The sequence below is a fragment of the Phalacrocorax aristotelis genome, chromosome 4, assembly GCF_949628215.1.
Source record: "Phalacrocorax aristotelis chromosome 4, bGulAri2.1, whole genome shotgun sequence".
Taxonomy (NCBI): Eukaryota; Metazoa; Chordata; class Aves; order Suliformes; family Phalacrocoracidae; genus Phalacrocorax; species Phalacrocorax aristotelis.
In genome coordinates, this window is record NC_134279.1 from 871,783 (window position 1) to 896,438 (window position 24,656).

At 43.1% G+C, this 24,656-nt stretch overlaps 1 protein-coding gene and 1 long non-coding RNA gene across 2 annotated transcripts in view; one reads left to right on the plus strand and one right to left on the minus strand.

Annotated features, from left to right (window-relative positions):
- The window catches only part of BMP2K (BMP2 inducible kinase), a 63,666-nt gene extending 42,390 nt beyond the window's left edge, over positions 1-21,276 (minus strand). Inside the window, exon 1 of the mRNA XM_075089910.1 lies at positions 20,931-21,276. Within this exon, the coding sequence (XP_074946011.1) occupies positions 20,931-21,096 (166 nt within the window). The 5' untranslated portion in view covers positions 21,097-21,276. The remainder of the gene's footprint in view (positions 1-20,930) is intronic.
- Positions 21,277-21,503: 227 nt separating this feature from the next.
- Positions 21,504-24,656, plus strand: part of LOC142056891 (uncharacterized) — a 33,973-nt gene continuing 30,820 nt past the window's right edge. Inside the window, exon 1 of the long non-coding RNA XR_012660455.1 lies at positions 21,504-22,201. This is a non-coding gene — a long non-coding RNA (uncharacterized LOC142056891). The remainder of the gene's footprint in view (positions 22,202-24,656) is intronic.

The window sequence follows — 24,656 nt, forward strand, 5'->3', positions numbered from 1 at the left end:
TCAGTGAAGACCAAAAATACACTCACTTTTCCATAACACAACACATCCAAGAAAGCTTAAAACAGTACTATCATAAGCTATGGCACATGAAGAGATGACAAAGAAGTTGCAGATGTTAAGCCACTGTCTTCTCCACACCCTTCTCTTCTTTCCCACCCATCGTGGCAATTCTGGTTGCCATATCAAATGCCTAATATAGTCTAGTCACAGCTTCCCCACAGCATCCCCATCTTCCCATGCACAAGAAATACCACAACATGCTGCAGCTGGGCCCAAGACAGGCATGCAGGCACTAACTGACTAGTGCATATTGACCTACTGGCAACAGGCAAGAGCTTTGCTGACTTTGAGGCCTTTCCATCAAAAAGCAACATAACTTCAGGTGGTCTTAAGTGTGAGAGCAACGAAATTTGCAATTCCTTTGTTTAAAAACGGACAGAAAGGGCAACGTGACCAGACGCAATAACCTAGCAAATAGCTCACGTGCTCAGGCCATCAACAGGTTTGGCAACACAATTACGCGAACCTCGCCACCCTTCATCATTTCAGTATTTCAGTGTAGCAAGCCCTTTAGCTTACTTGTCAGTACATAATTTTAGATACCACCTAAAACTTGCCACTAACATATTTAAGGCAACAGTACATAAGACTACCAGGCACAGGCAGACAGCATAATGCCACAATCCCATTTTTTCTCCTTTGTTCCATATCCTCAAGAATCAACTCAAGCATAAATTGAGAGGTCACAGTAAAAGCGACTAAGGTAACTATAGGGCTGGTAGCACAGCTGGCATTCAAGACCTGAATATGAGAGCAACTGCAGTTCTAAAGAAACTCGTATGCAAAGCAAAAGAAATATAATTTTGCATGATGACAGCAGCACTGCATTTAGCCAACCTGTATTTGCCCACATTACCTTTGAAAGAACATCCCACAGGCTTCCTGCTAAGTGTGAATCAATGAGGCACCACAATCTGGGGGTGCCTCACAACCAGGACTCATCTCTGCCACGCTCAGACCTTGCCACAAACTGCTACCGAGGCGCTATTTTCCACTCCAAATACACGCATCCTTTTCATTCTGTACCATACCATTAGAACCAAATGATCTCTATATCTCCTTCCCCAGATTTGAGACTTTGTACCGGTTTTGGCTGGAACGGCATTGCATTTCTTCATAGTAGTTCGTATGGCGCTTTATTTTAGATTTGGACTGGAAATAGCGTTGGCAACACACAGGTCTTTTAGTTACGGCTGAGCAGCTCTTACCCAGGGTCAAGGCCTTTCCTGCCCCTCACTGTGCCCCGCCAGCAAGTGGCTGGGGGCGCACAGAAAGCTGAGAGGGGACGTGGCTGGGACAGCTGACCCAAACTGACCAAGGGATATTGCACACCATACATCATCATGTTTGGCAATAAAAGCTGGGTTAAGAAGAAGGAAGGGGTGGGACATCCAGAGTTATGGTGTTTGTCTTCCCATGTAACTGTTACACATGACAGAGCCGTATTCTCCTGGAGATGGCAGAACACCTGCCTACCCATGGGAAGTATCAAATTAATTCCCTATTTTGCTTTGCTTGCAAGCACAGCTTTTACTTTATTTATCTTTAGGTATCAAACCTAATAAATAAAGATATTTAAAGTTATCTTTACCTATTAAACTATCTGTATCTCAACCCACAAGTTTCTCAGTTTCACCATTCTGATGCTCTCCCCCACCCCACCAAGGTGGGAGGTGGGGAGTGAAGGAGCAGCTCTGCTTAACTTAGTTGCTGGCTGGGGTCAAGCCACAAAAGACTTGCAGGAGCTCTATCTCTTACAATTTTTCATCTCCATTAAACTCATCTGAGACTTAAATACTCAGAAGTTACACAGGACCGTCAGGTTATACAAGTCACTTTTCCTCAAAATACTTTCTAAAAAGCCTGTCTATAGAATCTACGGTTATTTAAGTCAGTAGATACTCTAGCAGAATAGAAACCCTGAAGCTTTATGAGATGAAATCATTACAAAGCTCAGAAAGTTGAAATTCACACCTCTGTTTTGCCTTGAACAGTCATTTCTTTCACCTTAACCACGTACCTCTGGCAATCTTATTTACAAGCTAACTACCAATGTTTTGGGGTTTTGTTGTTCTATATCAGCCAACTTTCCTAGTCTGTTGTTTGTTTTGTTTTTTTTTCTTACGTGTGTTTAAGGTTAGCCTTGGGAAACTTGACAGGCTTTACCGTTCTATTTATGCTTTACTACATTAAGTTCCTGAAACTCCACCCAGGAAACAGTGTGGCTGTCAGAATTCAAAGTATCCTATTTGCTTACTCAGGTAGAACAACATAAGGCTGAAGAATCTTGCAGTACCTTTACCATCTATCAGACTGCTGATCTATCAGACTGAACAAAGTTATACCTGTTTTGGATATACAGGCAGTAACATTTTTTTTAATATACCATTAAGACATATAGAATTACCAAATTTTTTTCTTGTAACTGGTGAGCTGCTCGACTACATACTCAATTCTCAGACAAACAGAACGGAACTTCACGATGGGAAGAATTTTTTCCTGTACAGTAACATGCAATAACCACTACCCACACCTGTAAATGTGGATCCAGCAACAGTAGCTACTACAGTCACTCTCACAACAACCAGCAAAGAATAACCGCTTCCCTATAAATGCATTAATACCTGGCTGTTATGGAGACGTGGCCGAATTTTAACATCCATTTCCATTTAGACACAAAGGAAGACTCAAAAGTAAGTTTTTATAAAGGTAATAGTTATATAAAAGTGTATTTTCAGATAGGTTATTTAGATCCAGTTTTCCTTACATTTCAAAAACCTGAAATGAATTAACAAATAAATGCAGGAGGCAACAGATCCTAGTTTTTGTTACATACCTACATGATCTGGACAGCTGGATATTTACTAACTTCCCCAACAACTAAATATAGTCTTGAGTTAAACAAAAAAAAAGGACAGTTTTTGAGTAAGCTAATCTTCAGAGCTGTGAGCCCTACAAGGGGCTTTAAGGCCAACATGATTGTCTCCATTACAGCAGAGATCCAGAACTGCTTTTACAGTCATTAAGTGAAGTTGTTCTAAAGAAAGCTGAACAACCTGAAGGATATTTTATTTCTAATCTGAAGCCAGTTCACAAGTTCAGCTGCCAGCCTCATATGACCTTGGCCAGCGAGATGGCCTTGCATCCCTCTCTCCACAAAGCTGGATAAACAGGTTGAAGTGCAAAGTATTTTCCAGTCACCCATCTACCTACACATATTCTCTGCTAACCTTCTTCTCCTGCCTCCTTTGCAATAAGATAGCCATGTGTCCCACATGCTAGTATGTTTCAAAATACCACATCTGGTTTTTTTTGCATTTCAGATAATCTGACATACAACAGCACTTGAGGGATGTTCATCTGTGTTCTGAATTAACTTCTGCCTTGAGCAATACTTTCACTGCTACCTTGCTCGGCATCACTTGAGACCTGAATCACTTTGTACACATCTGCTCTCTATTAATTCTAAAGCCAAAAGTCATTCAGATATCAAGTATCTTGCAAAATCAGGCTGACCTGCAGCCAAAAGCCACCCTCCCTCAGAAGTTACACTCCTCCTGAAATTGCACAGCCTTCTGAACACTATAGTTGAACACTATAGTTTGCAAACCCAACGTATGAGTGTGAACCATTTTATGGACTATGAATCCACTCAAAATACAGACTAAGACTAGTCCCTGCACATAGGCTCCAAGCAATATGAAGAGACAAAAACGTTCTTCTAAGTCCCTAATGAAGGAAAGCAGTTAAGGCCTCATTAACCATTTCAAGCACATGCTCTTTGCCTAAAGCAACTCCAAACAAAAGAACTCTCACCTCTATGGTGTCTTGCCACCTGATAAACCTAAAGAAGCCAGTGTCCAAAGGAACAGGACACTTCTTAAGACAATCAGGGAAGAAGTAGTCCTTCTCCACAAGCAAAGCATGACTTCAGTAAAAAACAGCTCTTAATACCCACACGCACTTCCATATCGAGCACAAGGAAAGGCCCTCTTTCAACATGTGTTAAGCAGCATATTGAGGTGGTATTTTACCAGGATTTTTGAATAAATTCCTTTCTGCCAGAGTTGCAGATCAACCCATGTCAAGTGCTATTTCTGGCAGCTCAGCTTTGATGACATCTTCATATAGTGAACACAGCATATTCTTGGAGCTCAGAGGGTGCTTTTGTGATCCTGATACACTGCTATCAGTGGCACACAGCCCCTTCTTCCACCTTTCTCAATTTCTTCCCTTGTGGTATACTGCTGCAGTGCCCGTAACTCTGTACTTTCATTGGCACCCTGTTACGGAAATTACAGGGCACATCTTCAAGTTATCAGAAACTCCCTCCTTCCCGCAACAAAGGAAGTCCTTCCTCCACAGAGGCACTGTCTTCTGTTCATCAGTACAGATGATGTATCGCAGGCACGTTTATGGGAACAACAGACTAAAAGCATACACAGTACTTGAGTTTTGCGTAGAGAATGCTATTTAGTTCTTCAAGCTAACAGTATTTAAACCTTTAAAGGATAAACCTTTAAAATAAGCACAGAACTCAACCATTTGGAAATTTTTAATCAGTCTCCAAACACCACGTCATTGTTGAGGCTACATTTTAACACCACTTATAATGCAGTTCAAGCCTTATGAAGAATTTTTGCTCAAGCACTCAGATTCTGGCAAAACCTCCACAAGACAAGGAAGCCACTGGCCATGATTCTGCCTCTCCTTTCCTGAAGCACCTCTGCATGAGATGATGATGTGAAACCCCATTAATAAAGGTATCCGTCTCCCAGCAACACAACAAGAATTCCTGCAGCAGCTGGTGTACACCTCATGTTGCACGCTAGGCTTCCAGAGTGTGAGTTTTAAGTCATCTGGTTTTTATCATGCCAGTAGGCTGCCACCACTTCATTCACTCCTATGGTGCCACCTCATTGCACCAGTCACTGCTAGCCCCCAGTTCAGCGAGAGCATTCCAGCTACCCAGGAAGGTGCCATACATCGACTGTCCCACCACCCTGGCTGTACGGCTGCCGATCAAATCCATAACACCTCTGCGTGCTCACTGGATGGAAAGCACTGTAAAGTGGCCTTCCCGCTGAATAAAGGCAGTATTCAAAGACATCAGTCACATATATACACATTTACATATACACTTATGTATGCTCTTCTGTGTGTACACACATGTGCATATATTTTTAGTAATGCATATTCTGCAAGCCTCAGTCATGAACACAAGGCGCTCAGACAGAGCCCCATCCAGAAAAGCAGTTGACAGATGTTGCCTGCAATCTCAAGAGCTCGGCATTCCCAAAACCAAGAGCAGAAATAGCTCCTTACTTTTAAAGTAATCCATTTCTACACACACGCATTCTGGAGTTGAACATTTCTCCACTTTAAGTGTGCAGACAATGCATTCCAAGGGACATACCACTGTTGCTTTTCCCACTGCCCACACAAATTCCCACTGTGTAACAATCTGAATATCAGGGCTAGTTTAGACAAGAAGTGCTGCTTCCTCTAAACCTGTATCTGCTCTTAAGACAGCGCTGCAAAAATAGCTGGTGTGAATCGCATACAAACAGTACACCCCATGAAAAGCAGGTCTGCAATGCACATTTCTACCTGCTAATTGGACCGTTAGCCCTGCTGATGAGCAGGCACTCTCACATTTCTTTTCTCATAGCACCAACTGCAACCCAACTTTGCAAGAAGCTTTGACAAAAGCACCTGAGACCACCTGGGGCATCCAGAACACTTGGATTTCCTTAGGTGCTCCAGGAAATATTAATCAAGGTCTGCTACATGTTTTCGTGAAAAGTTCTCTCATTTATTAACACCTACACACCAGACACGCCCATGTGCCAAACTGAAAAAAATTATCTGGTATTCTAACCAGGAAAGAGAGAAACAGTTATGTGGCCAAGGAGAGCATACAAATGTCAAACGCACAAATAAATTTTTTAGCCATTGAAAAATCATTAGATACATTGATACAGTGTGCAGTCATAACCAAAACCCACAGACACCAGTGATGCCAATAGGAACTCGCATTTTTATCACGAAACAACAGTAAAGCTTTAACCCCAGCGAAGTTCACATACTCAGAGACTTCAAAATGTCAACTGTACTTTCTCTTAACACCCAAGATCCCAAAAGCTTGTTACAGTGACATAAACTAACTGTATGCAAACTGATGTGCTACACAGCACTCTCCAGGAAACTGCCCAGACAACACAGGAAACCCCCTCACATCAGGGCAGGCAATAGGTAAGACAGACCAGGGGGTGGAAAACACACAAACATCAAAAATATCAGTCCCAAACTGGCACCTTCCTCTTCTTTTAAATCCCACATAGTGTTCTTATGGCTTTGACCTCAACAATTCCTCATCACAGTGGTGAAGTTGCTATTCATCAAAAAGCCATAAAAGGGATTTTTAGCCATCACCTCTGACAATGCTGTCATTCCCTCCAGGCCCCTAAGGGCCAACAAAGAAGCCTGAAATAGTCAATGGATAGGCATTTCAGCTGTTTGGGTCAAGTCCTCTAAATTTTGAAAATTCTATCCTCTGTAAAGCCTCTGCTCTCCTCCCGTCCATCAGGCAACATCCCTGTCACTCAAGGAAAAAATATTTAAGACAAACAGGCCTAATGTAAGCGCATGTTTGTGTGAGAGCGCAACAAACTAAGATAGCACTCGATGGCCTTTTGACAGGCAAGCCTCCACAGACTCCAGAAGATGTCATTTTTCTTGCTGCAGTTGGCAGCGTGACTTCTGTGAGAATGGCCCTGGAAGAAGCTCAGTTGAAGCCCCCCCATGCACAAAAAGACTTTATACAGACATCTATTGTGCCAAGACAGTATTAAGTGCATTTCTAAAGAAACTGTAATGTAACGAGGTAATACAGACTTCAGAACATTCTTTTTCTGTCCGGAGCAAACGTGTTCTACTCAGCTAAAGCCCTACGGCACTATGCTGGATCGCCAGCTCCATCTACTACAGGCAATTTCCAAACTCCAGTGCTAACATTGTGGTTCTACATTTAAGCAAATTTTGTCTGACAGTTGGCTGACCGAGACGCTCGAGGTTTGATCTAGCCAACACCAAAAAGGAACAGAGCTCAGGGTCCTGCACTGAAGACAATCATGCTGCTCGCCCTACATGCTTCTCCGAGTATCCAGGTGACTTGGTACCCACAGCTGACTACTATAATGACAACATAGCTTCTGTGCCACCTTACATGTGTGCCTCAGCTATTTTGCTTCCAGAGAAACAAGAAAACAGCCATCGCAATTTCCTAATCAATGTGCAAACTATTAGAATGCAGCTACCAAAATATGAGAGCTTGCAATTCCTGCAACATTCTGTAAGTTTAAGGAAGATGAAGCCACGTAGACTGAGTAGGTGATTTAATACATTTTCTAAAAAAAAAAACAAAAACGAGAGAGAGAGAGAGAAAAAGAAGCAAGCATTTGATAGAACCTGTAAGTAGTACATCTTATGCACCCAAGATAAAGCAGTATTTCTTAGGGTAAAACTGATCCTTGTTTGAATAAACATTAAAAACCTCTCTGTATTTCCATCTCGAATCAAGCTGCCTGAGAATTAGTCATAACCACTGTACTACTTTCACATATATTATCACATCCTCTTGCTATTCACTGGAAAAAATATATCTAGTGCATTTATCTCTACAACCGTGTTTACATCAACTAATACTTTCCTTCTCTCAATAATGAAGCGAGCAGAGAACATGACTAGCAAATCATAAACGGTTCACTTCATTGATTGTGAGGATCAACACATTAACCTCTTTTCACCTATAGATTCTAAAATCACATTTTAACAGAAGTTACTTGATAGTATGAAATAGGTCCATTATCTATACTAATAGAAACCAGAAGTAAGAAATCATGGCAAAATTTGGCAACAAGTCACAATCCACTATGCTTCATTCAGAAAGTCAGCTCTTAAAGCTCCAGGGCTACACTGTCATGCAGACACTTGCTGCTTGAGTTATTAAATGCAGGAAGTTACAGGTAACACAGAGGGAAGAGTACTGTAGTTTTCTCCTAACAGAAAGAATGAGAGCTTCCCCCCCCACTCTCCCAAAATAGTACAAGTATTTATGTTTGAAGAGACTAATCCAGCCTGCTCCCAGCACTGGTGGGAGCCGGGAAGCACTTCGGCATCATACAAAGTTATCAGAGTAATCTTAGGCAGTTTACTGTACAAAGACAGCACAAAGTTTACAGGCACATCAGGAACAATAGCGAAACGGTAGTCAGTTTGAATCTTCTAGTTCAGTGCTCATGGAACCATCTTCCAGCCTGGGAACAAGACTATATTCCAGCAATGCAAGGATCTTCAAGTGATTTTTACTTTTGAGATGTATGGTAGAGCAACCAACCCTTTTATTTTCTTTAACCTCTTTCTTCCTTTACAAATTTTCTTCTGGCACATCCCAGTACACTTAAATAAATGCGCCTTCTCTTCATAGAGCAGGTTAGCATTCTTCTAGTGAGCTTCCTTTGCACAGGCGTACAAAGTCCTGTCAGGTATTGCTGTCAAGGTTCCCATCCACAACGCATTATAATACTCATAATGGCATCCCTTACTACCTTAGCATTTTTAGAATCTCTAGCTGGCATAAACCAGTTCTGGAATTAAACAAAAAAAGAAGTTCGAGAAACACAGCCCACATTTCTGAAGCCAGGAAACACTTGTCAACTGTTACAGCTGTTTGCAGGAGGAAACAAGATTTTTCTTCAAGAGACAGAGCTTCACATCCCTGATGATTCCCTTTCCAAACAGTAAGCTTCAAGAACAAGTAGAAATCCATACAACAGAGGCCTACCAACCAACCTGAAAGCTGTATTTTTTCTTTGTCAAATTCAACACTGTTGATTAAACATTTATATAAGGGACTAAGCTATGTAATCTATGCCAGAATAGTTAATTCAATTTCACTGTGCCATTAAACCTCGAGTCTCTCAAACTGTAGTACACTGGACATATCGTGTTACTGAAGATGTAACCAAGGTGATGCCTTTAGGCATGATGTGCTTCCTGCCCAACTTATCATGAGAAAGCTTCTCAACTAGTCCAAGACATTAGTAAGACAGCTATAACGAGCATCCACTACAACAGATTTTAAAAACCACCAACACACTGTGAACAGTAGTTCTATCCTCAACATGTGGAAAGGATTTCCCCGCCCCCCCCCCCCCCCCCCCCCGTTGTTCCCAGCTTTGTTTCTTGACTGAATTCAGCTCCATCTATAGTTTACCCTGAACTGAAAACATAGGGAGTTCGAAAAGCACAGCTATGACATCATCTGTCAATACATACTAGAGAGGGAACTGAAGTTACTCATTCTACAGCACTGAGACTATGGTCAATAGAACCCATTATTTCAATTCATTGTAGAGTATGATTTCCAATATCATTTGCTAAGCAGCTTCAACGTACGTAACACCGTACTTTTGTCAAAAACTTCATTTTAACTCCCATGTAATCAAAATGAGTCAAAATAAAACACATACAGAATTGTTAAATCAGTGGGTACAGGTACATTATGTACCTAATAGGCAATCGCTACAGCTTTTTCGGAACTGGGCTCCATTTTTGTACTGAGTGCTTACCACCCAATTACAAAAAAAGCAAACATCTTTTCCTGAGCTAACTCTATTTGCTCTGCAGTTTGTCATCAATTTTCCTTGAAATCACCATTTTAATTCTGATTTCAATGTGCAAGGGTGAGAATACAAAGTAGAGAAAGTCAGGGAATGGGCCTACAACCTCACACATGAATAACTCACCCACTGAATACCACAATGCTACCACGGCGTTGGAACAAGGCAAAGCATAACGTTCGCAGCTTCAGCAAAATGGCTGGTTCTACAGGATCTTGGAGAAGTGCCACCTTTCGTTGCAACAGAAACAAAAGAGTCATCAGGCCATGCAGAGATAAAACAAGCGATTCATAATGCTAGAAGCATTTCAGACTAAGGCAGATGTCATAGGAAGATTCTCTAGTTGACTATTTTTCAAAGGCATCATACACATACTAAAATAGCAAGAGGAAACACACATCTCTCCACTGCTCAAAGGAGTCTACGTAGTCTCACTCACATGTTTACATCTAAGTGAACTTACTGACCATCTTTCACACGTGGACATGATCAAAACCAGATTAACTGGCTGGAATTATTTGTTAAGAATAGCTGACATGTATATCTGAGGCTATCAGTGTAAGGACTTCCATTATCTCACGTCATCATCTTTAGCTGCCTGCAAACACTTGTACATGTTTAAACTCTGAGCATAGCGATGGAACAGATACAGACCTATCTGGTATATGAACAACAAGAGACCAAAATACCAAAGTACTAAGAGGAATCACCTTCTGTGTTCACACCGCTGCAATCCAGAAAAAGCACTTGGCTCTGTCACAGCTCTTAAACAGCACAGTCCAAGCCCATGCACATTTAGCAGTTAGATGAAGATTAGCTCCATGTTTTGTTCCTCCACAGCTCATCTCTACAGCGAAACACCGCTTTCATAGAGTTTCATGCAAGTAATCCAGTAATTATCCAAAACAAGGAAAAAAATTGTTTAGCAACCATTTAAATAAAAGCGCAGTTTTTCAACCTACAGGAATTGCAAAACAACATAAGAATATCTTGTATTAATCACCAAGTTCTAAAACTACTCTTTGTTTTATCAGAAAAGTGGCAAAATGCTGTCGTCGTAGCTCATTAGAACCGCTACTGAGAGAAAAGCGCACAGATAGAAATCACAGTCAAATAATGAATTTGAAGAATGACAAGTAAAATGAGTCAGTACAAGAGAACAGGAATTAAACCAAGAATTGGACCATTCCTATACATTAGTACTTAACTCTTAGAGACCTGCACATTCGAATTTCAGGGTGCCACAGGAACAAATTAATCCATTAAAATAATGTGCAAGTTTGGAAGGAAGCCCCACACATAGATTGTTCCAAATATACTCTCATGAAGTCCTAGAATATCAAAATTCCTTTCACAGTTTTGCATATGGCAGTCAAGGTATAGCATATTACAGAAGCGATGAGGAAGAAACCATCACAGAGCCAGGATATTCCAAACTCTAGCGCATCTCTTGTACAGACTTGTTGTATAACTTGGGGCAAATCCCTTCATCTTCCTTTGTTTCTCCATCTGAGGAATAATGACTCTCCCTAAGGGAGTGGGATGTTCTTCAGATCAATACCAGCTTTGGCCCCTCTTGAAGGGCAAGACAAAAAAAAGTGCTAAGAGGTGTTCACTCTCACATGAGCCTACATAATTTCTTTAGTATTTCCACCATTTGCATCACAAGTAGTAGGAAGGCAAAGGTAAGGAGAATCAAGGCTAAGGAAAGACCATCATACCTTTACGGTGAGTAAACCCCAAGTTACCTAGTTTTCAGTTCCACAACACAGACTTAATATTTTGTAACACCTGCATTCATGTTGCTCAAGAACAAAGCAGCATGTCTTTTGCTATTCAAACCAAAGGAAATATTCCCCACTTAATTAAGACACACCCCGAGGATCAAGTAAATGTTTTCTATTTCCAGTTGTTAACCTGTACTTTTGTGTGCATTTTCCTCCACCCTGCTTCTGTCAGAGACCCAGTTTCACAACTGACCCCACCCATACCCAAGACATCCCACCGCTACCTGTAAAAAGTAACTAACCCTGACAAGCATAGGCAAGGAACACGTCCATCAGAGGACAGGAAGGGAAACGTTCCTACCTTTTTAACTAGTAGACAAACATTCAAGAGACTGAAATCCATTCCCAAGACAACTGGGAAAGCAGGAGATGAGGAATTCGTCTTCCTTCCTTGTCAGCAGCTAGACAACAATGAAGATCAAAAACAAAACCTAGTCTTTCAAGGGAAGAAGGGCTTCACATGAACTGCCTACCTTCTTCGGCTGGAGAGGAGAATACAGGACAAGCAATCTCTACCGCAGCAGAATGACAGACGAGACGACGTGACCTGCATCAGTGTACTGCTGCTTAGCAGCAACGGGATCTGCAAACTAGCTTCAGACTTTCAGCTTAAAGGATCAGAAACCAGCAGATATTCCCAACAGTTGAGGAAGCAGCTGTTCATCCAGTATATTAACAGCTTTTAAGCTAAGCCTATGAAAACACATGAGGACAAACTTCCGTTCCAAATCAGATGCCTGCAAGTCTAACCGTTTCTTAGGGAAAGGACAGCATCTCAACCAATACCATTACCATTAGGTGACTGAGCATGTCTGTGTGCCCTGTCAGTCCCAAATGCAGAATAGAGTTTATTTACTAGAACCACCTGTTACCTGACACACTTACACTCCACATTCTGGCAGGCATAGAGCATTCATAGTGTCAGTTAACACAGCTCTGCTTACAAACAGCAACTCATTCAACCGCGGTAACCTACTTATCTAGGCTATTATGGAAGCAAAAAAATAGCCACAGCAAGTACAACACAGTCCAAGGTTAACAAATGGAACAGTTTCGACAATGAAGACTTGACGAACACTGTAAACTAAAACAGCAGACTCAAGAAGCACAACCTGATTACCTCAGACACACTTCCTCTGAACCCAAGGTGAAATCTATTTGGCAAAAGTGATACATTCATCAGACAGCATGTGTGCACACATTTGCAGCTAAAATCAGAAAAACGTCTACAGCTAGAAAGACATCTAAGTGCACACAGTTACCGTGTATATAATAAAGCATGCTCATTCTTGCCAGATGTGGAAGGAAAATAAGCCTGTAATTATGCTGCTCCATAGAGACCGAGTCCCATCTCTGGCATTAACTTCAGTTCTCCATGCACAGAGTAACTGTACAAATACTTCCATATGGGTAACACGCTAGTTAATGACTGACAGCTCTGATATTACCCTAACAAAAGCCCAGAGAAATAACACACTTCCCAGACCCACTGGTTTCTACTTAACACCTGTCTGAAAATGAATTCTACTTGTATTACCTAACAAAGTTTCTTGCCTATGCTGATATGCAAAATACTGAGGTTTAGTAAAAAAAAAAAAAAAAAAAACACCTTTCAGTTGAACCAACAAAACACACATGTTCGAAATGAGATCCTGCAGAGCTTCTTTTAGAGCCAGGCCATGTCTTTCACAGAGAAAGCTAATATATCCTCCATTTTTACATGCTGCCTTACCCTTTCAGGGTGTCCAGGATTTTGTAGTAAAAACACCTGCAAGCATACACCCCCTTTTATGACTACTGTAACATTAGTGTACTTCATCAAAACACATCCACAGGAAAAAAAACAAGTAGATGGCACATCTCTTTGATACATCTGTCTTTCATCAAAATTTGGCAAACGGAACATGGCTTGAGTTTGCGCATCATATTAACATGATACTGCTACAAATCAAGTTGTTTCTCCTATAAAGCCATTTAATTCTTGGCCACTATCCCAAAAACTTAGCTCAGAATTACTAGGTTCCCAAGTATTCGCTCAGTATTTAACTACTTCTGGGCACACAAAAGTTAAATTGATAATGTTCTTGAAAAAGAACGGAACAATTATGTGCAGTTAAAGGAGGCATAATATTACATGTTCACGTACACTGCAATGCAGAAAGGAGTGTCCCTAGGGGATGCCAAGACTAATAACTTGACAATTGAAGAGCATTAGACCACGACTCCTTAAGAGCTGAACTTGGTCTAAGCTGTACAATAGATACCTCTGTCAGCCTACAGATGTTTCCTAACCTGCTATTTTCTCCATCTATGTAAAAGAGGCACACGACGGCTCTGGACAGTGCCGTGAGAATGACGGTTCTCCCGAAGTACCACCAAAGTTCAGTCAGTGCATTAGTCATCTGACTAATAAAACAAAAGTTAAAACATTTATTTTGTGCGCTGTGTTACCTGAAAAGGTATGTTTACCTGCATATCCATGTAAGACTAGGATGACATGCAAATACCCAAACTGCTTCCTGGTTTGTTTTCTTTACAGAGAAAACAGCTACATCCTGTAATAAACAAAACAATGCTCTTGTTTCAAGTTGCTAGCTGCCTTTGTTAGGCTTGAAAAGCCCAAAGATAAGTCCCAAGCACTACAGCACAGGCGTCCTATCTTTCATTGCCCAGAGGCTGAAAGTTCATTGACTATCTCACCACCTCCCAATCTGAAACTACACTTGAAATAAGGCCACAATGCATACCACTGGAGCTGCACAAGAGCTTTGCATGTCTTATGTTTTTAACCAAAATAAAAATCACTAAGTTTTGAGTACTCACACTGCTTTTTTCCTCCCTCTTTTGAACTCCAACAAACCATTTCTGCTACTCAAATATTAGCAAAGCAAAACTGTTTGAGACAGTAACAGGCTTGGCCTTTACAGGCACATGTGAACATAAATTCAGTAATGTTACACTCAAGGGGGGGAGGGGCAATCAACGTGACCAATCCCAACTCAAATTCCACAAATCAGCTTTCCAGACAAGCTTCCAGCTCACAATCCACTTGAAAAACTGAACTATATTCAAACTGAAATTATAACAGTAGCTACTGCAAAGAGCGGCAAGTCACATACTATATAACCACTAAATAAATGAAGAAAACCTCTAAGGAAAATGTCAGCTTGCTACGCATGAGGAGTCTGCCATGCCACATTGTCATGACATAAGTGACCCTGCACCAGCTATATTCATAACACCTGCCACATAAGTAAGCTCTCCTACCATACAATCAGAATCTCAAAGTTAAGAAGTCAGTTCACACCACGTTTAAAGGCTTTGAAGTACTCAAGTTAACAGATCTGTTATGATGGCACTTCATTTGCCTCTTCAGAACAAAACACAACAAACGAGCCACATCTTCACACAAGAAAGTAGCATATGCTGTACAGGAGCACAATTCAGAATTTATAGCAGCTGCCAGAGTTGCAAATCCCCAGGATAACTTACTCTAAAGACCGAAAAGTCAGGGTATGAAAGGTTAACTGAAATGGGGCTTAACAAAGGCATCCTAGAAGGGCAAGAATAACCCTATGCACATCAACAAGTTCATCTATTTGGACTACTAATCGAACTGCTATTGCTAAGACACACAAGGTAGGCAAAAGCCATCCACAACTAAGCTTTGAAGACTATCCTAATTTTAAGATCGATTTTGAAAAACTTAACATGCCTCCTTTCTGGACAAAGCGTTTACCACAGCTGTGATGTTGATCCAATTTGAAGACTCCCCTTCTTCCCTTAGACAATTAATTGAAGAAAAACCTCCAGGAAGACACACCTGTGCTAAAATTAAACAGCATGACAAGCTAAGAACACATACCACAAGATCTCACCAATCAGGACTTGGATTCCTCTCCATTACGGTGCTAGTCGTCTTAGGCCTCAATTGGAACAGTATGAAAAAGAAGCTCATTCATTCACTAGTTTACCAGTCACGACTCCAAGAGGTTGCAGTGTGAAATGGATTATAAAAAAAGGGGGGAATAAATTTCCAATTTTAGGAAGGGAAGATTTGAGGTCTTCACTCATCCTCCCTATTGAGAGGTCCCTCCTCACAGAAAACTACGCTTTAACCATCATATTAAATAAATGAAGCAAGTGTTCTGTGTTATACAAACATTAAATAATTAAACTTAAAAGCAATCACCACTTGAGTGGCTTCTTCCCCTGCCTCTCTAGTCCTAGACATAAGGTCACTTAGAAAAAAACAACAGCTTCCTAAGATATAGCACCAGCAGGCTCAAGACCACACAGCTCCAAATTCAACATTTTATCAACTGGAAAGATAAAAATAACTGTATAACCACTATCACACATGTTCTTTCCACAAATACTAGGGCAAAGGAAAGACAGAACATTACAGCACAAACAGTAATGTGCCCTGTTCAACCCCCCCATCCACAGTTTTGAGACACAGAAAAGTTGAAGAGGAGCCTACTGTTGTGTTTTCTAAACACAGCAACACTACCTACCACTACTTTACATCCACTTTGGGGACTTCTGGGAACAAGTTGCACAGGGTATTACCCAGTTTCTTCCATGGCAGTCTCTAGTATCTCACCTCCGCTCTTTTAAGCAATGCAGTTGCTGGTGGGAGGTTTAAAATGGAGGAAAACTGTACTGAAATAGTGACAAGAGTGTTTTGCTTCCTCCAAAGACTCAGTCTAGTCCTTCCCAAAAAAACAAGGTTTTCAGGAGCAAGTTCATCACCCTCTTGTGCTATACCCACAGCACACTAGGCCATTCCTCATCCATAGCTAGGATTAACATCTATATCACAGGCAAACAGTAATTATTGGATAATGCTGTGAAATCCAGTTCGGTAAAGCTCACCCACAGCCAGATTAGCGTTCCCAGTACGTGCCAAAAAACCCAAAACAGAAAAACAAAAAACCCCTCATCCTTGTTTCTAGGATGCTACTTCTTTCACTTCAAGGTTCTCTGCTGAATATGAGTCCAAGTCCAGGAGCACCAGCACAGTATAAACTTCCAGCTGCAGGCTAGCCACATAATGCTTTTATCATGAAACAAATAAAAAAAGTACCACCCCATCAGAACATACAAGCTTGAACCCTGTTACCTTCTCTGAAAAGTGTAAATCCCAGATGGCCAAAGCTTTGCGTTCAATCATCGCCCTTCTTCTACTAGCGGACCAAGTCCCAGCTCACTTTTTTGAAGCACTTCAAGCTGAATGAACAAGGAGAGGTATGGATTTCTGCCCCTCTGGTAGAATACTTCCAACCAGACCAAAGTTCGGTGTCTCTATAGGCTGTTGCCTTAAAGCGAGGTGGGGGGTGGGTCTTGACAGGGACAAACAACAGGGGACTACTGCCTGACATGGAGTTACCCCATCTCTCCAATGGACTAAAAACAGTCTCATTAAGAAATCAGGGAGCATTCAGACACAGTACTAATTGGTCTTGACAACAGGAGAACAAGCAGCCTGAAGAACCCCTTGAAACTGCAGTACTTTAAACACCAGATCAAGACATGCAGGACACTGGATGGCAGTTCATTAGCTCAGTCACATTTGAGACTAAAGCTTGAAAGTCCACTGCATGTTTCATGTACAGTTTCTTTTTTTAAAAAATCGATACTGTCTCTGCTTGCTCTATCCCCACTCACTTAAAACATACCCACATATTGAATTTCAACACAACACATCACATGCCCACTTTGGTGTGCTCATGGTACAAGAACAACTTCAAACCTGGAAAAGTCTTTATTTACTCAGTTTAAACACCCCCAAGTCCTGCCAAGCAGCAAGACAATAAGACAACTGAGTATCTTCCAATGCCTACCCTTATAGTCTCCAGAAAAATTACTTCTGCTGCAGTTCTTCCACTTCAATAACTCCCTTCTGTTTAAGTCAATGCAAGCAATTAAGTAGTATTATCCTCATCTCAAACCACAACTTTTGACCTCCTCCTTATATAAAGCTCACAGGTTTGGGGAAGTTGCTAATTTTGGGGGTTTTTTTCTTTTCACTCTTCGCATTGACATGTGAGATCAGTTTAAAAGGATATTTCATACTTGGTCACATCCAGCTTGCTACAATTTCTGAACTATAAAGTGTTTTTTCGATGTGGGAGTCACCATAAAGGTTCCTGTGCACTATCAGTACCTTCAAACAGAGAATTCTGTATATTTTCATGCAATTTTGTTTTCCAAACTTGCACTGCATGGCACATACAACAAATAGATATAATGAAAAGGCCTTCACTCTGCCTGCGTCAGCCATTTATTCCACACACTTCTAGATCCCCTCAAAATGGACAAGAACTAATTTTGTACATCAAACCTTAATCCACATTGGTTGCTTTTTCCCCCATCTCTGAGAAATAAACCTTAAAAACAAATACCTCCACCCAACAACATAGTGACCATTGGGTTATAAAGGCTAATAAGCCACCAGATGAGAAATGTGTTTAAAACGAAAGAAACTGTCTAACAGCCTAGTAACTAGAGCGCTTCAACCTTTATACCTACTTTACCTCAGAAGGACGCACCGGCTTTAGATACCATTAGACATTTGTGCTGTTTTTGCTGGGATAGAGTTAATTTTCTCCGCAGTAGCTGGTATGGGGCTGTGTTTTGGATTTGTACTGAAAACAAGTGTTGATAACCCAGGGATGTTTTTGTTACTGCTGAGCAGGGTTTGCACAGAGCCAAGGCCTTCGCTGCTCCTCACCCCACCAGCAAGGGGGCTGGGGGTGCGCAAGGAGCTGGGAGGGGACACAGCCAGGACAGCTGACCCCAAGGATGTCCCGCACCACAAAAATAACTAGTTTATAATGCTATATATTTTACCTTTAAAACACTGCAATAAGACAATACTGTGGTAGTGGTGGTTAAACAGTTTCAATCTGACAGGCATGTAGCGTTATTAATTCTAATTGCTAGCGAAAAAGCCTACCCACACCACACCACTGCTAACAGAACATTATATACCCATTCTGAAATAAGCTTGTTATGTTTATTATATTCATTAACTTGTTATCAGAGTTTTAGTTTATGTCTCAAAGCGTTGTTATGAGCCTCAGAGTACCTTGTAAATTGTATTCCATCAGCACTGAATAACAGGATAATAACAGGAACTACCTGACAAACCTAAGACCCTCAGTATAACTGGGTTTCAGAAAATGAAAGAATAAATGCCTTATGCAAAGAGACTAGGAGGAAAAAAAAAAAAACACAAACCAAAGCCAAAAACATTTGTTCCCCTTTGACCCGAAGGAGGAGGATTATTAAGCAGAGGATTTATCAAGTGTTAAGTATTGTTGATAGATTGCAATAGTACTAATATAACATCAGTAACATACAATCACTTACCTTTAATTGTTACAAAGTCATGGGAAAACCTGACTATCAAGAAGCAACTCCTAGATAAAAAGCAACTTATTCATTCATACATTCATTCATTTCTCGTGGTCAGTTTGGAGCGCCCGAGTGCCACATGAGCACTTAGTCACAGCAACCTTCTCACCAGGCACCACAGGGCACACATCCGCACCCACACACACACACTGTTAACCCAGCTGCTTCCCGGCAGTCAGAGGCATTGCAAGAGTATCATTTCCCCAGCTCCTTCACCTCCCCACCACCTCAACCATGCAGTTATGCCACCTGTTATTTTCTTCTCCTCTCAGCATTTTTGATCCTCCCTAGGGAAAAGCTCTGGTGTTGGCTTCGAAGACTTTCCCCAAGATACTGCAGGTTTACACTGCTCCAATTCTTATCGGTTCTAATCCTAGGCATCTGTATTTCAGATGCCACGTAAGATCTGTAGAGAACTTTCTATTTTAGTCTCATAAGTAAGGAAGCCAATTTGCACAACATTTGACGTTCAAATTCATGTTCCCCCTGCCTCCAAGCCCTTAAGAACGGCAAAATTGTTCCTGCAAGCTGCAGAAAGCAGAAAAAATAGCGATCTACAGTGTCTCTTAAAACAACACATTAAGAGAAAACTTTTCATAATACACTAAACTGAACCAAGCACCATGCAATTCTCCTTTCCACTATATATATGGTAGGTTTGTGTCTCCTCCTCAATTTGTTCAGGAGACTATTTCCATAATTTTTTAAGCAGTCTCTATCCTGCAGCCAGCCCTGCAGAGAAATGACCTTCTGTCAGACTACAGTGACTTTGATGGAGCTCTCAGCAAGGACCACTCAGGTTTTAAGCAGCCAGGTATGCAGTTGGCTAAGCCCCAACTTCATTTTCATAAGCCAAACACAAAATATTGCTTTCTAAATATTAATTACCAACTCCACTATTCTAATAAAATTTTTCTAGATAGCAATGAACATTTAAGTACCACCTTTACGTTTCATTTTTAAAAATTAATAGTATCTGCATGGTCTTGTTAAAACCGCATTTTAAATCTTCATCAAGAAATGCACACAAGCAATGTAAGTTTACTGCGACTTTTATGCCTAAGCCAGCCTAAGCAATACACAGACATAGAAATTACAAAGGTGTAAGTATTTTACCTAGAACATCCAAAGCATCATGCTGTAGTGCTGTGAAATTCAGCAGCTACCAAGTATACCGGGCCAGACCTGTGCTCGGTGACCTAGGAAGTGAATTATACTTTACAGATTACAACATCGGCTGCCACCAACTATGAGAGATGAATACTGCACTGTTTCCCCCCAACACACACAGAGTAAAACTCAAATATGGCTGTTTAGATGATAGCCCATGCCAGTGTCCGTTCAAGTCGCAAAACTAACGAAGTCCAGCCAAATCCACGACTCTCCTAACACACGCGACTCTTCACTGAGAGCCAGCGGAGGTCCAACGACCTAAAGCGCAAGTTATGGACGAGAATGAGAAGTCAGGCACCCCGCAACAAGGGGAGGACGGCGATTCCGCACAGGAGAAGTTGCTAACGCTGCAACTTGACTCGTGACCCGGCCAGAAATCGACTGCATTCCAACAAGGGTGATCACAGGCTTTTATTTTGGGGTTTGGCTGTTGGGTTTTGGTTTGGTGTTTTTCTTTTTTTTTTTTTTTTTTACATTAGCCGGCAAAAGCCTACCAGAGGATTACACCGCCCTGCCGTGAGGCGCGGCGGATCCGACCCAGCGGACCGCCAGCCCCGCCGCTCCCCCGGGCGCCTCAGCCCGCGTCCCTCACGGCCACACGCCGCGGAGCCCTAAGTCGCTCGGCGAGCCCCGGCAGCCGACACGGACTAAAACCCAGCCCCAGACCCGCGAACCGCCTCACAGCGGGCGAGCAGCCCCTGAGGGGGCAGTGGGGCGCCCGGCCCCCCGCCTCGCCCGGCCCCGCCGCCCCCCCGCACGGCCCCGGGTGCGCACGGGTGTCCCCCTGTCGCCCCCACCCCGGTACCTTCCGCCAGCAGCTCCTCCGGGATGACCTGATAGCGCCCGACGGCGAACACCTTGCCCAAGGCGACGCCGCTCCCGCCGCCGCCCCCACCGCCGGAGCCGACACACGCCGTCCCGCCGCCGCCGCCGCTCCCCTCCGACTTGGGCATCCGAGAAAACTTCTTCATGGCGAAGGGGGCCCCGCCAGGCGGGGGAGGGGGGGGCGGCTGCCCGGCCCCGCCGCGCCGCGCAGGGCGGCCGAGGAAGGAGCCCGGCGGGCACGGGCGGGCGCTGCCCAGGGGCTGCCGGAGCGGGAGGGGCGGCTGCCCGCGCTCACATGCCGGCCGCGCTACCCGCCCCGCTCCTCCTCACCCGCTTCTCCTCCGGCGCTCACAGCGGCGCCCGCCCCGGGGGTGGTGGGAGGCGGAGGCGGAGGAGGAGAAGGAGGAGGGGGAGGAGGGGAGGAAAGGGGCGGGCGCAACCCCGGTACAGCCCCGCGGCGGCCGGGACGGGGGAGGAGGGGAGGAGGGTAGGCGAGTAGGAAGGGAGCGGGGGACCACACTGCGCATGCGTATCCGCGGCTCCCTCACACACACAGTCCGCCACTGGCACCGCCACTGCCGCCTGGCCGGAAGTGAGGTTGTCAGCCGCGAGCGAGCACGTGGAGCGGGAGGAGGGGGAAGCGAGGCGCCTCGCGCGACTCAGCTCCCCCTCTCCCCGCGCGCGGCCCCTCGCGCCCCTGCGCGCGCGGCGACCGTTAGGGGCTCGAATGGCTGCGGCGGCCTCGCGCCCCTGCTGAGGGGAACGCGCGTGAGGCAGAGGGGACCCGCCGCCCCCACGGCGCCGGTATCGCCTCGCTGAGCCAGCCGCTGCGGGGCGGGACGGAGCCGGGGGGTGCTTCCAGTAGGGGAAATAACTGTCAACACCGTTGGCGACAGGCGTGAAGTCCCAGCGGCGGGTCCCCGCGCGTGCACTGAGCAGAGGTCGGGCGTTACCTGACTGAAAAGAAGCGGTAACGGGTGGACCTGGACAGGAAAACATCAGCTCTAAGCTGCCCACTGTGAAATGTACCGTCGTGGGCGTCCTCCCTATAGAAACTGACAAAGCAACCCCCGGGAATTTTCCAACACAAGCTTCGTTTCACCTGTGAAATTTTCAGGAAAATCGCAATTGTATTTGGAAAACGGCTTCTGAACCGCAAGAAGCCCTCCGTCCCACAGTGTCTCGCTTAAGTCTGTCAGCTCAACTGGAAAGGCACTAAGCCGCAGCAGCCAGGGAGCCGCTGACTGCAAGGTACGTTGTTATGACCGTGCTGCTTCATGGCAAGCGTGGCTGCTTAAGGCAATATTTGTCACAGATCCCTAGAAACAGCACTTGGGAAACACCCTACACTTCCCAAACATTTATCTCAACTTTCCAGCTCAAATTCACACTAAGACTGAAACCAAATCTCAAACTGTCCGAAATGCCAAAGGCATCCAGTTTTTGTACTTAAACAGTGATCCTCGTCACCCAAAAATGGTGAGAGATCAGAGTAACTGAAAAGGTAACTTCATTCCAATCCCATTCTTTTTGGGTAGTCCCCCCCGTGCAAATACAAATGAGGTACTCGTGCGTTTTTTGTTCCCCTTACCAAATGAAATCATACAATAAAAACAAAATTGATATGGGATCTCCTGTCAATCTCTCACACGAACAAACGAAGCTGCATTCTTGGCATCAATAGAGGGAATTTAACAGCACAGCCTTTCATGCCCAACAGTTATGCCCTGGATGGATATCGATTGCAGCCATCAGTTCAGTAAAACCTCTGCAGGAGTCAGAATCTTAAATCTTTGGGTTAGCATTTCAATAATCAAATTAGTTTAGACTTAATCATATTGTCATACTCTTGAGTTGGTAAGAAAATTACGATATTTCTCTATTGAAGTGACAACTTGTCATATTGAACGCACTGATGCATATTTGCATTAGCAGTCCCCTTTCTGTAGTTGTTGCCATCCTTTCAGAAGCGGGAGATCAATTTTTCAGCAGCATATAGATCCTCTAATTCACAGTTTTCTTTAGAAGAGAAAGGTATTTTGACTGCAGATGAAAGGAACAGAGTACTGTGAGAGGAATGGCATGATCAGCAGCATTGCGTTAATGAGGGCATTCTTACAGTGCTATACGCCTGCGCTCCTTAGATATAAGCTTTTAATTATGTCTTTGAGAAAAAGTACGGCTAGGTTAAAAGCACATAAGTTTACTGCCACTGAGTAATACAATTCTGCTCGTCCTCAGTAAAAATAGTATATTCTTCTAAAAGTCACTGCGAGAAGGTAGGATTAGCTTTTAGGTTAGCCTGGTTAGTTTTTATTTGTTTTGGGTCCATATCCCCACCCATGTATATTTGTTCTTTTTAAAGAGATTGAATTATTGCTTGCGTTATTTATAGTCCGGACAAAATGAGCACTCTTGTTATCCTGGGATTAGCACTACTAATCTCTGTCTTGGCATACCAGAGGACATAGAGGTCAACTGCTAGGCATTGCCCGCAAACGAGCGTATCAGTATTGCACACTGAGTTGTGGTCGTGAGCACGTAGATGGCCGCAAAACTGGCTAGTCTCTCGTGAGTAATCTCAAAGAGCTGCGCCACAGCTACCCTGTGATGCTCCGCAGCCCATTTAATCGCAGGCTTGGCACCCAAATGGTCGTTTTCGGTAAGAAGCCAGCATGTTGTGAGGAGGTTTCGTGTTAAGGGTTTGCTTTTATTAAGTGTAGGCCAATGAAGTTGAATAACAGAGATGATTTTGACAGACCACTTAAAAATATGGGCCCGATACTCCAAGCAGGAACATGAGTGATAATTTTGAATATGTGAATAGGGCCACTGACTTTGATTTAATTCCTCACCTGAGCGGAACGACATTTCGATGTTTCTATAAGACATACTAATTTCCAGAAAGGAAGAGTTGCGAGGCTTTTTCCACTCAGGGTGTGAAACCCAAAGTAAACTTTGCTCCCCCTTAAATGAAATGAAGCCTCTCATTTGGTTCAGCAGCGATGCTTGGGTCTTCTGCATCTGGGATACCTGCAGTGGAGCCAACCTATTTAATGCCACGCATGCTTGACAGTGTGACAAACAGATCAGAAAGGCCTTTGTGCTGTTTAAAAAAAAAAAAAAGAGAAAACAAACTTTGAAAGTACCTGCAAGCACGGTTATTTTCTGGTTGATGCGAAACAGTAGATGGTCTGAAGAAAAATCCAGTGACAAAAACCAGAAAGTCAGAAGTATGAATCCTAAACTGAGGAGAGATCAGCTACAAAGGTGGAGAAGATGGGGGATCTTAATGCAGAGGCTGCACTGAAGCCGGGATATCAGTTATCGTTACTGGGGGTGGGGGGGTGGGGGGTGCTATATAATGTTTTTTTCTTAAACCTTCAACTTGATGAATCATGAAATCATAGGAGATATTCAGCTTTCCTTATCAAAAGAATAAAAGAGCAATACAGGTCAGCTTCTGCTTTTTACAACTGTGGAGTCAACAGTGAACTTTCACTGCATGAAAACAGGAGAGAAAACAAAAAAGTCCCGGTCACATGCCATGTATGACTCCGTGGCAATATTGGTACATCTTGCTTCTTCCTTTCTTTTATTGCCTGGGGTCTAAAATGCTGATACGTTATTCCTTTTTTAATAATTGTGTAATGGCAGATCTGTAATGGCATATAAATTATCCCACTTATTGTCTTTATTCAGCACA